The 12,450-nt window shown below is 36.6% G+C and overlaps 1 protein-coding gene across 7 annotated transcripts in view; it reads right to left on the bottom strand.

The window, feature by feature from the left end:
- The window catches only part of LOC113671074 (doublesex and mab-3 related transcription factor 3, truncated), a 36,327-nt gene extending 25,941 nt beyond the window's left edge, over positions 1-10,386 (bottom strand). The window contains exons 1-3 of one of the 7 annotated variants that reach the window (XM_027187291.2): positions 10,064-10,214; positions 4,449-4,556; positions 3,710-3,832 (exon numbers count right to left, since the gene is read on the bottom strand). Coding sequence is in view for 1 of the 7 variants with exons in the window: in XM_027187287.2 (XP_027043088.2) it covers positions 1,030-1,042 (13 nt within the window). In the remaining 6 variants the exon portion in view is untranslated. Of the gene's footprint in view, positions 1-1,029; positions 1,158-3,709; positions 3,833-4,448; positions 4,557-10,063 lie in introns of those variants that run through there. The other 6 variants (XM_089194483.1, XM_089194488.1, XM_089194482.1 and 3 more) reach the window with 6 other exon arrangements.
- Positions 10,387-12,450: the final 2,064 nt, after the last annotated feature.

Raw genomic sequence — 12,450 nt, forward strand, 5'->3', positions numbered from 1 at the left:
TAATCATTGAACCTTGACATATTTTCATAGCTAATCTGTAAACACTTTCTTACTTGTGTTTTGATTTCGATATCAACTTGCAATTGAAATATTAGAATCGTGTGATTCATTATTGTTTCAGAACGTGACACGTTACACCGGAATCGATACGCAAAGCGTTTTTAGACTCTATCTTGGTGCACAAGTAAAGAATGGGGCCATTGAACGATATTTATAGAGCGTATAAGCTCACTACCCGCGAAACCCGTTATCTTGTTAATTGCGAACCGAGCAGATGACTGAAATCTTGTACGTGAAAGTGTTCCTCTTATCAATGATTACTCGGAAATTATCCATTTCTTCGATTTCCTGTTGACTTTCTATACGAAAAAAATTTGATTTATCACTAAACTAGTTCCACGGCGCACTAAAGTTCAAATATCTCTCCCCTCAGCGATTAATTCGCCAGGATTTGTCTGCATTTTCAAGTTATTAAGTGAGATCCCTGAATTTTAGGGAGGGCGAGCTTTCTTAAGACGCTCGTTGAATAAAATGCTTCGGGGTTTTCCGGCTGTTTGATTCGCTTTGTAAAAGCTTTGTATATCGAACAAGAGAGTGCATTTTTGTAAAGTTACAATAAAGAGGGCGCCATTGTTGCGAGGCTCTTTATCTCTACTAATGTCAATCAATACTACACTGAATGAACCTACTTTCATTAATCAGTGTAGTGTAAAAGCTTTCGTGAGTTGGGGTGGTGAACTAAAATAGATCGACACGGTATATACACGAATCTTTTCTTAACGCCCTAAATCCTATAATCCGAACAAAAAGAGCCTAAAAACGCAAAATATCATATCGTACCTCCGATCTTTCCTGACAGTCATATGAACAACCGTAACTGTATTCCATGCGTTACTCTAATATATGAGACACGTGCGTAGAACGTAGGTTATATAACAAATAAACTTTGAACTCAATTACTTGATTCATGCAAGCACTTTTTTGTTCCTCTAAAAACTTATGTCTCCAAAACAATTATTTGAAACCCACCGTTTCTTGTCATCTTAAGTGGAAAACAAAATGTTCTCAGACACCTGGAACCTCGAAAATAAACGAAAGAGACTTGCGTCCTCTAATGACTCATTGGTCCAAGTACCCCTTGAGTACACTACACGCATCATTACATTTCAAGAGTTTCGACCAGAGTCGATTATTGAATAAAAAAAGTCGGCATTCCGACAGAGCAGTCACGGAGACAAACTTATAATTAACTTTTTAAACCTTCGAGCTATTTCAAAAATATTTTCCAATAGTTTAAATAGCAACACGCAACCCTAGAACTTCCATCTGAATGATTTGCACGCGAACGTCCTCTGTCACCTCACAAACTTTCTTCAGTACTTGACGTTCGCAACATGTTTAAATTAACAGACTTTTCATAGCTGTATATGAAAAATTAAACGCAATTCCTTTCAACTTTCATTCTATTGAAACAGTACGGTTCCTTTTGATTCTGAAATTCTCCAATGAAACTCCTACTTGAAACAAACACTGATTTTTGACGACTCGACCTAGTATAGCCGTTTAAAAAACTCGGATTTCGCTAATGTCATTAGCAGTTTAATGAATGACCCAGTTTTAACACTCTCCAAAATCCGTAAGAAAATGTGCGGCCAACTTTGATTTTTGGTCGCGAACAACGATAGCTACTTGTGTGAAAGGATATCGTGCATGTAGTTTTTCAACCGCATTCGAGAAGGAGTCAACCCTTAATTTGGATGATATTCGCTTTTTAAATGTAAAACATTCAAACCACCGAAAAACTCCCTAGCATCAAAGAAATTCTTTCCATTCTTATATTTCGCATGGGAGCGAAGTTGTCTTTTGATCATATTACTACATCAACCTGGTTATATCCACTTGCAGTTTTTATTTCTGCAAGACTTTTCGCCGGTCCATCGCGGAAACTTGTCTGACTGAAATCGCACATTCCGCCTCAGGGCGTAAATTCAGTAAAATTCCACTCTCAAACTTCTTTTATTTTTTAGAACAAATCTAAAGTTTGACCTTTGTCTTTGGCGATCATTTGGCATGTCCAGCGCGTCTGTAAAAATTGCAAATTTTCTTAGACCAAGAACAAAAAACCTTTCTCTTTCACCCCACATGGTCATCCGAACTGAATCAGGATTGGGACGAATCTCTTTCCTGCTTCACAACTGCGTAGTCATCGCAGATAAAGATCGTTTATTTGTAAGTATTTTGGATATGTTTCATTCGGCGCTCCTGGAAATTTAGCAGAGAGACAACATAAGCTGTCTTCGTCCAGGGGCTTGATTATCATGTGATCATATGAATAAAGGTCACGCAATTGGAAACGGTGTTCATTCTTTTGTAGTAATTACAAATGTGTGTTTTAAGGTAAAGTGTGAATCATTATTAACGTGCCTAATGGTACTGTGCAGCTGGCAATACGCGATTATTGGTTCCACAACAAATATAAATATCATCTATGGGTCGGTGAAAGAAAGTCAACTACATACATGTGTGTATCTATATGAAAAAAAAACTATAGTAATTTCCCTTATTTAAGTAAACGAAAGAACACAATGGATGATTCTCTATCAATCACATTATCTCAATTAATCAGGTTATTTTCGAACAGGGACAACTAAAAGAACTGTCTAGGGGTGACTTTTGAAGTGCCGCTAATGATGGAGAGAATAAAACCTTTGCCTCAACTTGCATGTGGGACTAAGCAAATTATTGAAACTCGTTTCTTCTCATGCAAAATGGTTGTAACTTAAGTAGCAACTGAAATTCGTCATTTTTGTGTGGAAATATTTTTATGAAGTTGATACTGCACTCATCCCGATCTGTAAACGTGGCGACGTCTCGGTCTGCCCACGGTTAAATTTTACTCATGGCAAAACATTTAAATCTTCCAAATCCTTGCCATCCTTTTCGTGTTTGATTTATTTATTTTATACCAATCTTTGTGAGTCAATATCAGTGACTTCTTTCTCGCTGGAGGTAACTTCCCACTTAGTAACAAAGGACTTTGAAAGACTGAGACCTAGAGCGTCTTGAATAATGCAATCCGGCTGCATTTGTGTAAGCTTCTTTCTTTTGATCTTTGGCTAATTCTCTCTCTCTGCTCATCTGCTAACGGTGGTTCAAATTAAGTTCTAAGTTCTGTTACAGCAGGAACATGCCACGGTTAAGGAGGGAAATAGTAACTATATTTTTCAACAGAACAGGAAGAAGTGTGCAGTTTCGTATCGTGCTTCCTTTGTTCGATCCGACTTTCAAACAAGCTCATGACTCGTTTCATTTTACTACCAAAAACAACAAATCGCATAACCTCTATTAATCCTTCTTGTCCGAATTAGCCTCGTCTGACCTGAAGCAAATTTTAACTTTATTGAACTTTGGACAAAAGGTTCTGGCTATCATTTTTCTAAGATATGTCATGGCCTGACATATTCCGGCATCTAAAAATTCCGCAAAATATGAAGGGCTATGTTGTCTTTTTCTTAACGATATTATTCCAAATGGAATTAAATTTTAGGAATTATTGATCATAATATTACAGCTACTGCTATCTTCTTATTGATTGCAAGATTATGTCCGACTTTATTGACCCTTTAACTGTTTATTCAAACACTTGAAAATTTCTTTAGTTAGATCTCAACTCAAAAATTGCTCTACAATGAAATAAATAATGTCTGACCTGTAGATAGTAAGTAACAAAGCGAACGTCACAGCAAAACGGCAATCAAAGCAGTTTCGATACAGAAGGTAAGCCCAAAGCAAGGTTCTCAGGACTTGACAGGGCCTATTTTGCCGCCAAGCTCTACACGCAATTACAAAACCATGAATTTCATAAATTACCATTTTCTATCATCATTATTTTTAGACCAAAATGTGAACTAGCTAGCCTCACTTTCTCGAAAAAAAAATTGAAAATATAATTATATAGTTAAAGCTTCTTACGATATTCATAATACTGATTAAGTGCGTTCCAACACGTGGCTGAGAGATTTTAGAAATTAAAGTAGAAAATAAATCACTCTATAAAATAAGCCGATAAAATGGATAACTGTATTATATTTTTGGCAAACTGTAATGCTCACAAAGCATCTCTCCACCCAGGAGTATGAGAGGTTACTACCAGACTGCCTTGGAAGCCTAACAAAATGGTCGGTGATGACGTGGGTTGAAATTTGAAATAGCCATCCTTTAGGGAGACTTTGGCTCATCATTGCTTTAAGAAGGGACTATTAGTTCGGCTACTATGCGCGAAATTCAACTCCTGTTAGACTATACTGAAATACTAAAATCTATACTGAAACACGTTATTACGCAATTCTTCAGTCTGTCGCTTTTCCCATCACAAGTGAATAATTTTAAACGTAAGGCAGAACAGTCAGGTTAGTGAAAGTTTTTAGCAAGTGGCGGAAATAATATACCTCTTTCTTCGATTTTTTCCTCGATATTTGCAATCAATCCTCTTGTAGGTAATGCTGAACCCCGTACGGTAATGGTTCCAAGAACCAACTAAGGCACACTGAAAGTAACTGAAATTAATAAAAAGGCAGCAATTGAAAATACAGCTAATCATTGACTTTTTATTAAGTATATTAATTTCAGGTATTTTTATCAACAAAAAATTTCCGCTCATGGTAATTTCGGTCAAACCCTAAGTCATACCTGTTAGGATGTATGCAACTGACGAAGACATTTATATGTAGCGGAGGATAAAGCTTATGTGAATGTCAAACACGCGCAAAAGATTTCAATAAGAACTAAGTAAAGGCAGAGAATCTGTTAAGTTACTGCATCGTGATATAATCGAAATTAAACAATATTGCAGTTTATAAAATAAATATGTAATTCTTAACAGTACCGCAAAATGTCATCTATAAAAGTAGTATCGGCCCAATTCACCATAACGTCTTAGTAGCTCAGTGGAAATCCGAAACGTTTAAGGCTCGATCCATTTTGAGGACTCATTTTTCGTTTGTCTCGCGACATGACCAAAACATATTTCTTCATTACCGAAACATGTTGGTCTGCTTTGAGGGCCTCTAACACTCTGCTGGTCATTAATAACGATGCTAGGTCTAGTGAGAGCCCAGCGTTTTCTCAGCTCTTACCAACTGAATCTCTTCATTTAGCTCAGGAATATGTAGTTCAATCCCTTTGCATTTGATACCAAAGATGTATTATTTTTAGACGAAGAAGTTTGTTTGATAGAATACATATTGTTGATGGTTTTTTTACGCCCTAACACTAATACAAAGTAATTAAGCAGTGAAATAAATAAGTAAATAAAAATGAAATTATCTGACTCCTTATGTTATACGTGGACAAGGTCTCAAGAAAAGATTTACCCAGTGCTAAATAATTTTCACGTACAAATTTCTCAATAGAAAAAATGTGCAAGATAGTGGAAAGTACAGCAACGTGTACTTTGAAAGAAACAAATATTAGTAAAATCAGTTACAGTACAGACATACCAGGCAATCGAGCATTTTCGTTCTATTTTTTTCCTTATCTTGGGTAACCATGTAGTAGTTCTATAAACAATAAAAAACCTTTGCAAGCTACTAAGCAAGGCTTTCATGTTAGTTTGATTGCCTGAGGGTTTCAGTAAATTATATGCTAGGGTAGGGGAGACTTATCTCGAACCCCCGTTTGGTAGAGAATTAAACTTTCTCATTGACTATCATGCTTTACAAGGCTGTTGTATATCCTTGGCAGTTTGCGAATGAAATACTGGTCTCTGCTATTAAAATGAAAGACATATTTCATAATACGTGCAGAATATGTCAAATCTTTAGATAAAATACTAGCTCGTTGCATTCAAATGAAAGCTATTAAGGCGTAATTTTTAGGTAATGGCGTTTATTACTCTATGAAGTTGAACCTGTATCTTGTGAGCTGACTATGAAGCATCGGTGAGTATATGTGACAGTACCACACTAACTATATGAAAGCCTCTCAGCAGCACTTTTCTGTATAATTATATTGAGCACAAAGAAGATTTACTACTTTATCAAGTCCTGATAAACTAGGGAGTAAACAGACGAAAACGTCGACGGTATCAAACTGAAAGCCATTACTTTCTTAGGAAGGATGAGTTGAACTTAGGAGTTGAACTTCAACTAATGATAAGTTAGCAAAAGCTGTACAAAAAAGCATCTTAAGTGAACATTATAGATTCATCTAGCTAGTTGTTACACATATGTCAAGTGTACTTCTTATTTTATCAGCTTGAGTGCGGAATAAAATAGAGAGTATGGCCTTCAAAGTGCAGCTACGACTTGTTTTATGTCATCGAAGAGACCATAAGTATAACTCTGAGCTAATTCGAAGAAAATGTTACGACTTCCCTGAAACAAAACATACCGGAAATACTCTCATGTGGTGAAGTTAGAACTGTGCCAAAACCCACACCACACCACAATATTCACTAACGACTGTCTTTCTTTGCAATCAAGCCGATGTATGAAAAAAAAAACCTAACAGATGGCTTGTTTATCAGTGATTAAAGTGACCACAATGGAGTGCTTTGGCTGTTTGAAGTAATCGGTAAAAACTGTGAAGCCAATAACAACACAACAATAGAGTAGGCCACAAAAAATTTTCCTTTTATTGATGCAAGTAACAACCGCAGTATGACATTTAGTCGCCTCAAGGTAAACCTGTCTTACATGACTGTGCAGAATACATGCATAACCTTCACCATCGTAGTTGACCCTTTGCCTGCGAGCGTTTCGCTGTTTTCCTATTTACGGACCTCATTTACGTAAATCATTGTAAGAAGTGATAAAAACCACGAATTCCTTTCATCCTTGTACAGTTACATCACTGGACAATTCATTTGTACCTAGTACTTATATAAAGGTATTAAGGAAAACACGACTCCATCATTGAAGCTAACATTCAGTGCAATAGACAACTGAATGAATACATTTCAAGACAATAAAAATGGTAGTTTTTCGCGGGTGAAACTTAATCAAAGGAAAACTCGCAATCCCTGAGCTTGAACTGTTTACTATGACATATTAGCTGATTATTATTCTGCAAAACTAGGTCAGAAACCCTCCGAGTGAGCAAGTGATCATTTAACTAGCTAAAAGTTACCGAGCCGTGAAAGCATTCAACTAAAAGCTACCAAAGGGTTTTCAGTGGATGTTACATGGATTGTCACCACGTTATTTATTATATCTGGGCCCAGTTGTTCAAAGAGTGCCGGACAACGCTATCCAACGGATACATCGGAATCCAGCGGATGATAGTTAACAAGATATACTGCGTCATCCATCGTATAGAGATCTATTTAGTTGATAGCGTTCTGCATCTTCGAACAACTGTGGCCTATTGTCTAGATTTTTTTTTTTAATCTAGAACCAGTTGTGAGCTCACAAGCCTCAGTGGTTTTTCTTGATAATTTTCCTAGCCATTAATCTGTTTTTTCTTCACCAGTTATTGTCTTTTCATATTTAATGACAAATAAAATAAGATCAAAATATAATAAGCGAGTTGACTCTTTTAGAAATAACCAGTTTGATCTCCCGTGTATGGAAGTGTTTTAGCGCACCATTTTGGTTTTCATGTCCTGTCAAAAACGCTGAGAAGAGCCAGGATCGCACTTTAACCCCAAATGTCTGCTGGCGAAAATTGCGTGTGTAATTCTAGCGGGCTTTTCTTTCATTTCCGTTCCCTACTTTGATAAACAAATCCCCGCATGGTTTGGTCCGTAAGGGCTGCTTCATTACCTCAAGCAAACCTGGTACTGCGCGTATTTTCCATGTCCCCGAAAGATTGTAGTAGAAACTATGCGAAAGATTCTTGAATATAGTGCGGATCATTGAATTATTGTAATTGTTATTAATAATACGTAGTGAAAAATGCTGACCCTTTGCATTGAGATCGAAACTCTAGAACGTGATGTAACGTGGGCGTTGTAAACATGTTACGGGCCAAGATCGCTTTGACGTGTTTAAGCTGTGGACTTCACGAAAGTCACGTCTATTGGTGCTCAATGGAAGGTTGACTAAGTCAGTGTATGGAAATAGATGAAAGGGCGACTCAGTGATGACCTTAAGGAAACCAAACTTTTCAGTTTTTATAAAGCATGAACAAGTCTCTCAGGAACTTAAAGGGCGGACACTTACGGCGATAATAAAACTTTAATTTGATTAAATCGTTTCCTGTGTTGCCATTATCAAATTGGCATATATCTAAATATGAAGGTAGCGATTTAGAAAAATTCGCAAGCTACACGTGCTAAATCAGAGTCTTGCCAAAGTTTCTTGCAATTCGGAGGTAGTGATGCTGCACAATACTCATAAAAATATAAACATAAAATTATTCTTTTTAGGCAAATTAGATGTACCACCAAGTCCTGGACACTTTGGAGCAATATTTCCATTTGATCCTAGCTTGCTGTAAATTTCCGAAAATAACGACCTTCGTTTTAGTTGCTTTAGTGGTCTTCTACTGTCCTAAATTTTAGGTATGCTACTTTTTAGTAGCTAAAACGGTTTTCTTAAGGGAGGTTCGGAAAAGGTTTAGATGCGGAAGTTCCCCTGTACAGCAATACTAACTGTTACTTAAGAGATCTTATTCATAATTTCTTCAGTTACATTAGGTCTTGCTTAGATATGAGCAGCGGGGTATGTATGAACGCTACAGACACAGGGGATAGCTATTTTCCTTGCTACCAGATATTAGGGGAAATATGACCTGATGGGTCGAGTTCGTCCCATTCCTTTTATTTTTATTCATTGACCAAATATAGAACTTCCATTTTTCTTACCAACAATAGATTTACAACTTAACTTTTAGAATCCATAAAGGAAAGCTGAAATCCTGAACTTTTCTTGAGGGTGAAGTCAAGTAGGTATCAAATTGACTTCCTTTTAAGGAATCAAGTATTTTCAAAAACAATCTACCGGAACTGAGCTGAAAAACGTGGTCAAAGTTTATCTTAAGGATGTGTTGAGTGCTGCGGAAAGTCCGACGCTCGTTAAACTTTGTTTAGCACGTTTATGAACAAATTAAAAGAATTTGAAACAATCCAAGATCTTTGTAACAGAAAATGGACTCTGAGCCTAAAAGAACCTTTTTCTTTACCATTATAGTTACTGACGGCCAACACTCATCTTTGTAAAGGACTGCGCTTTTTATGGATATGAGATTACTTCATCTTTATTCTAGGAGCAATAAATTAAACTTCTCGTTACACGTCGTTGAAACATAAGGGCGGGCAAATTTAATTTAGAAAATTACATTAACTTTAAAATTCATTTATAGCAAGGTTAGGTTATAAGCGCACAAAGACTCGAGAAGTGAGATGTTAATAATGGTGTGCAACGACAAGAATCATCTTTAATTAGGTCCGCGGAATCTGAAGTGTTAGCAGACTTGATGGCAGACTTTGTGTTACTGTTTCGACGACGTCGTCTAAAAACCGAGCATTTTGATAGGGGCGTAAGGAAAAATTCAGTTGCAGCCCATAATGAAAGAGGAAGTCTGAAACACGATTACACATAAATGACTAGCGCCACGTCTTCTATAGTGGTCAAATCTGTCACGTGCAATATTCCACGTGTAGAAAACCGAAAATTGTTTATAGCTTGAAGGCATGAGAAGCGAAAAAATAGAGAAAGGATTAATCGAAAAAGACTGAGGACGAGGACTAACTATGGCAAATGTTATAAGGGATTATTTTGGTTTTATCAACTGGGTTGATTATGATAAAATTACTAAGTTATAAGTTACATGATTAAATATAAGAACCCTATATTTGTATAGTTTTTGCACATCACTCGAAGTCATTTAAAACCAAAATCAAACCGCAATGAAATTGAACACCAGAAATAGCTTTAAAATATAGCCAGTTCTAAATCAACTCTTGATGTCTTAAGAAAGCTGGAATATCACAAATGTCTCAATTAAGCTTTTCTTTAAATAACTGGAGCTGTGCTCAGAACTTTCACCAGGTAGTGAACAACGTCAAATTTCATTTGTTCAAATTGAAGATCGTAATTTAAAACAAATTTTAAAACCTTACCTCTTTTTAAAACGAGGACGTCCGCCTTTTGCTCAGGAAGAAGTTTTATTCCTTAGAAAAATCCATAAAAAGGTGTTTTTCCTAATAGGAACGCAGGCTCCTTGTGCTCCGTAACCGTAATTTAATGATAAGTTTAAGTTACATGTAGCGCGCCTTTAAAAACAACCGGAAGTGATTAAGCTATAAAAAGCACAAACGACGGATGTTTCTTATATCCATCGTATATGGCGAAAATCCTAGCTTCCTGACATAATTGATTTTAAAAACTCTCTGATGATGGAAGAAAGCTAACAAAAGAAGATTAGGCCTCAATTTTCTTTTTTCTAGAAATTGGGTTCGGGCAACATTAAATGACCTCGCTAAAAAAATGGGACGTTTTCGAGATGCCGGCCTGCGGGAGGCTTCCGTTACAGCATGCATAGTTTCACGTACAGTACGGGGGGGTTCTAAATTAAATCGCTGCACGTGCGTTTTGACCGGTCAATTGTTATGTAGAGAAGAAAACAACTTAAATTACTTTGCGTATTTAGCTAAGAGAACAAGGAGAATAGCAAGAAAAGGTGGTACTTACAACAGCAACAACAACAACAACAAACGCGATAAACAACTTATCACTATTTGGCTATTCCTGGAGATTATAGGATTAGGGTAATCTATTCCTTTTTCCGACTACAAAAACTGACGAGATCTCAGGATCTGTTTGTCTTCTTAGCCTATGCTTCACAGAGAAATTGCGGTAAATTTCGGATGAAATTTTTTTAATAATTATTATGGTGTTTTACTTCTCAATAACAAGTTTACGTTTATTCCTAAGGGTCGTAATACGATGTACGAGGGGCAAAAGACTGTTTTCCCTACACACCGGACATTAGATTCTCTCTATATGGTGCGAGTGACTTACGTTAAATGCAAATTTGGAGCTGACCATTCTCCTGATACAATACAATACAACGTCTATTAGGCAGATCTTATATCAACAGAAAACGAACTTTAGTGGTAGATGTGCTAGCCTCAAAAGAAGGAAAACTGTCTTTTTTAATGAGGAAGAGACTCACAAAATCTTCTGCAAAATTCACATTTCTCGCCGTCTCGTTCTTTAGTCTTGTTTATTTCATTTTGACTTCCCGTGTCACGAAGTCTCGCTTAAACCATTTAAAACACTTAGTCCTCAGGATCGCCAAAGTTTCTTCCTTTCTTTCCTGAAGGGAAACGTTACTAAGCTTGAGCAGCTAATCAACATGCGCAACAAGTGTAGAATGGTGTACCAGCTTGGTTCAGTTAGGTTATATTTCCTATTGTTCGGCTTCAAAACTAACTAAATCAAATCAGAAAAAAAAAACAAGAGGACCCAGCAAATCACTGCCTAAATCCTGAAAACTTTTGTTATCTACGATTTCGGCGGTGAATATTTTGAGCAAAACGCCAACTTAGTAAGGTGAAAAACTAACAGAAGTTGTGTTTAACCGCTTCTGAGAGAGATTTATAAAAATGACACATTGATCTTAATGATAATAATAATAATAATAATAATAATAATAATAATAGGACATTTATGATGCGCAAATTCCATAAAATGTTCAAATGCGCATGACAACTTGTCTTACTGACATTCAACAACCATTTGAGTGTCATAAAATACAATGTATAGTTGCCGTAACACTACACCGGCTGTTGTTTCAAAGGAAACCTTTCATTCACGACCTTCTTTAAAAATTCACTTCCAGCTCAAAAGTTTTGAAGTAAAGAGGAGAAAACGTCGGAACTCGCCGTTACCAGGAGAATACCTCAACCCCTCTTGCTGTTACATAGCCTATGTGCTGATTTCATGAAAAGATAGTCACAGGATTTACTTTTTACTTGATCTACGGGATCTCGTATGGTTTCAGTCGCTGTAACACAATGATACACGTGCACGCCACTCTACACCAATTCAAACAAAATCAACAAAATCACACTGAGATCAAGTCGATTGTCCTGATAGCTGTCGATAGCTTTTATCGAAAAACTCACCATTGAGAGTTTTGACCGGCATATCAACTATTCTCTTACAAAGCTCTTTATCTTTGATCGACGTTTAAAATGCTAAAAGTAAGCGAAAGACTACCATTGCAATCGAATAAATACGAATCCAATAGTGCGCCAGATTCAAAGGTTTCAATCTAATGTAAGAGAATTCCTAAAAGTGCACGAGAAACTAACGTAACAAGCAAATGTAAGACAATCTCAATAAAAGTCAGCCAATGACTGCATATGCCCGGTGATATATAGTTGTAGAACGTTGCAGTAGAAAATTAATGTGATGTAAAATGCAGAGGGGTCAACTAACAACTCATGTCGATGCCAAGCTAAGCGTGTGACAAAAGGAGGACTTGATTGGAACAGAGTTT

This window comes from Pocillopora damicornis, chromosome 14 (genome assembly GCF_964200805.1).
Source record: "Pocillopora damicornis chromosome 14, jaPocDami1.2, whole genome shotgun sequence".
Taxonomy (NCBI): Eukaryota; Metazoa; Cnidaria; class Anthozoa; order Scleractinia; family Pocilloporidae; genus Pocillopora; species Pocillopora damicornis.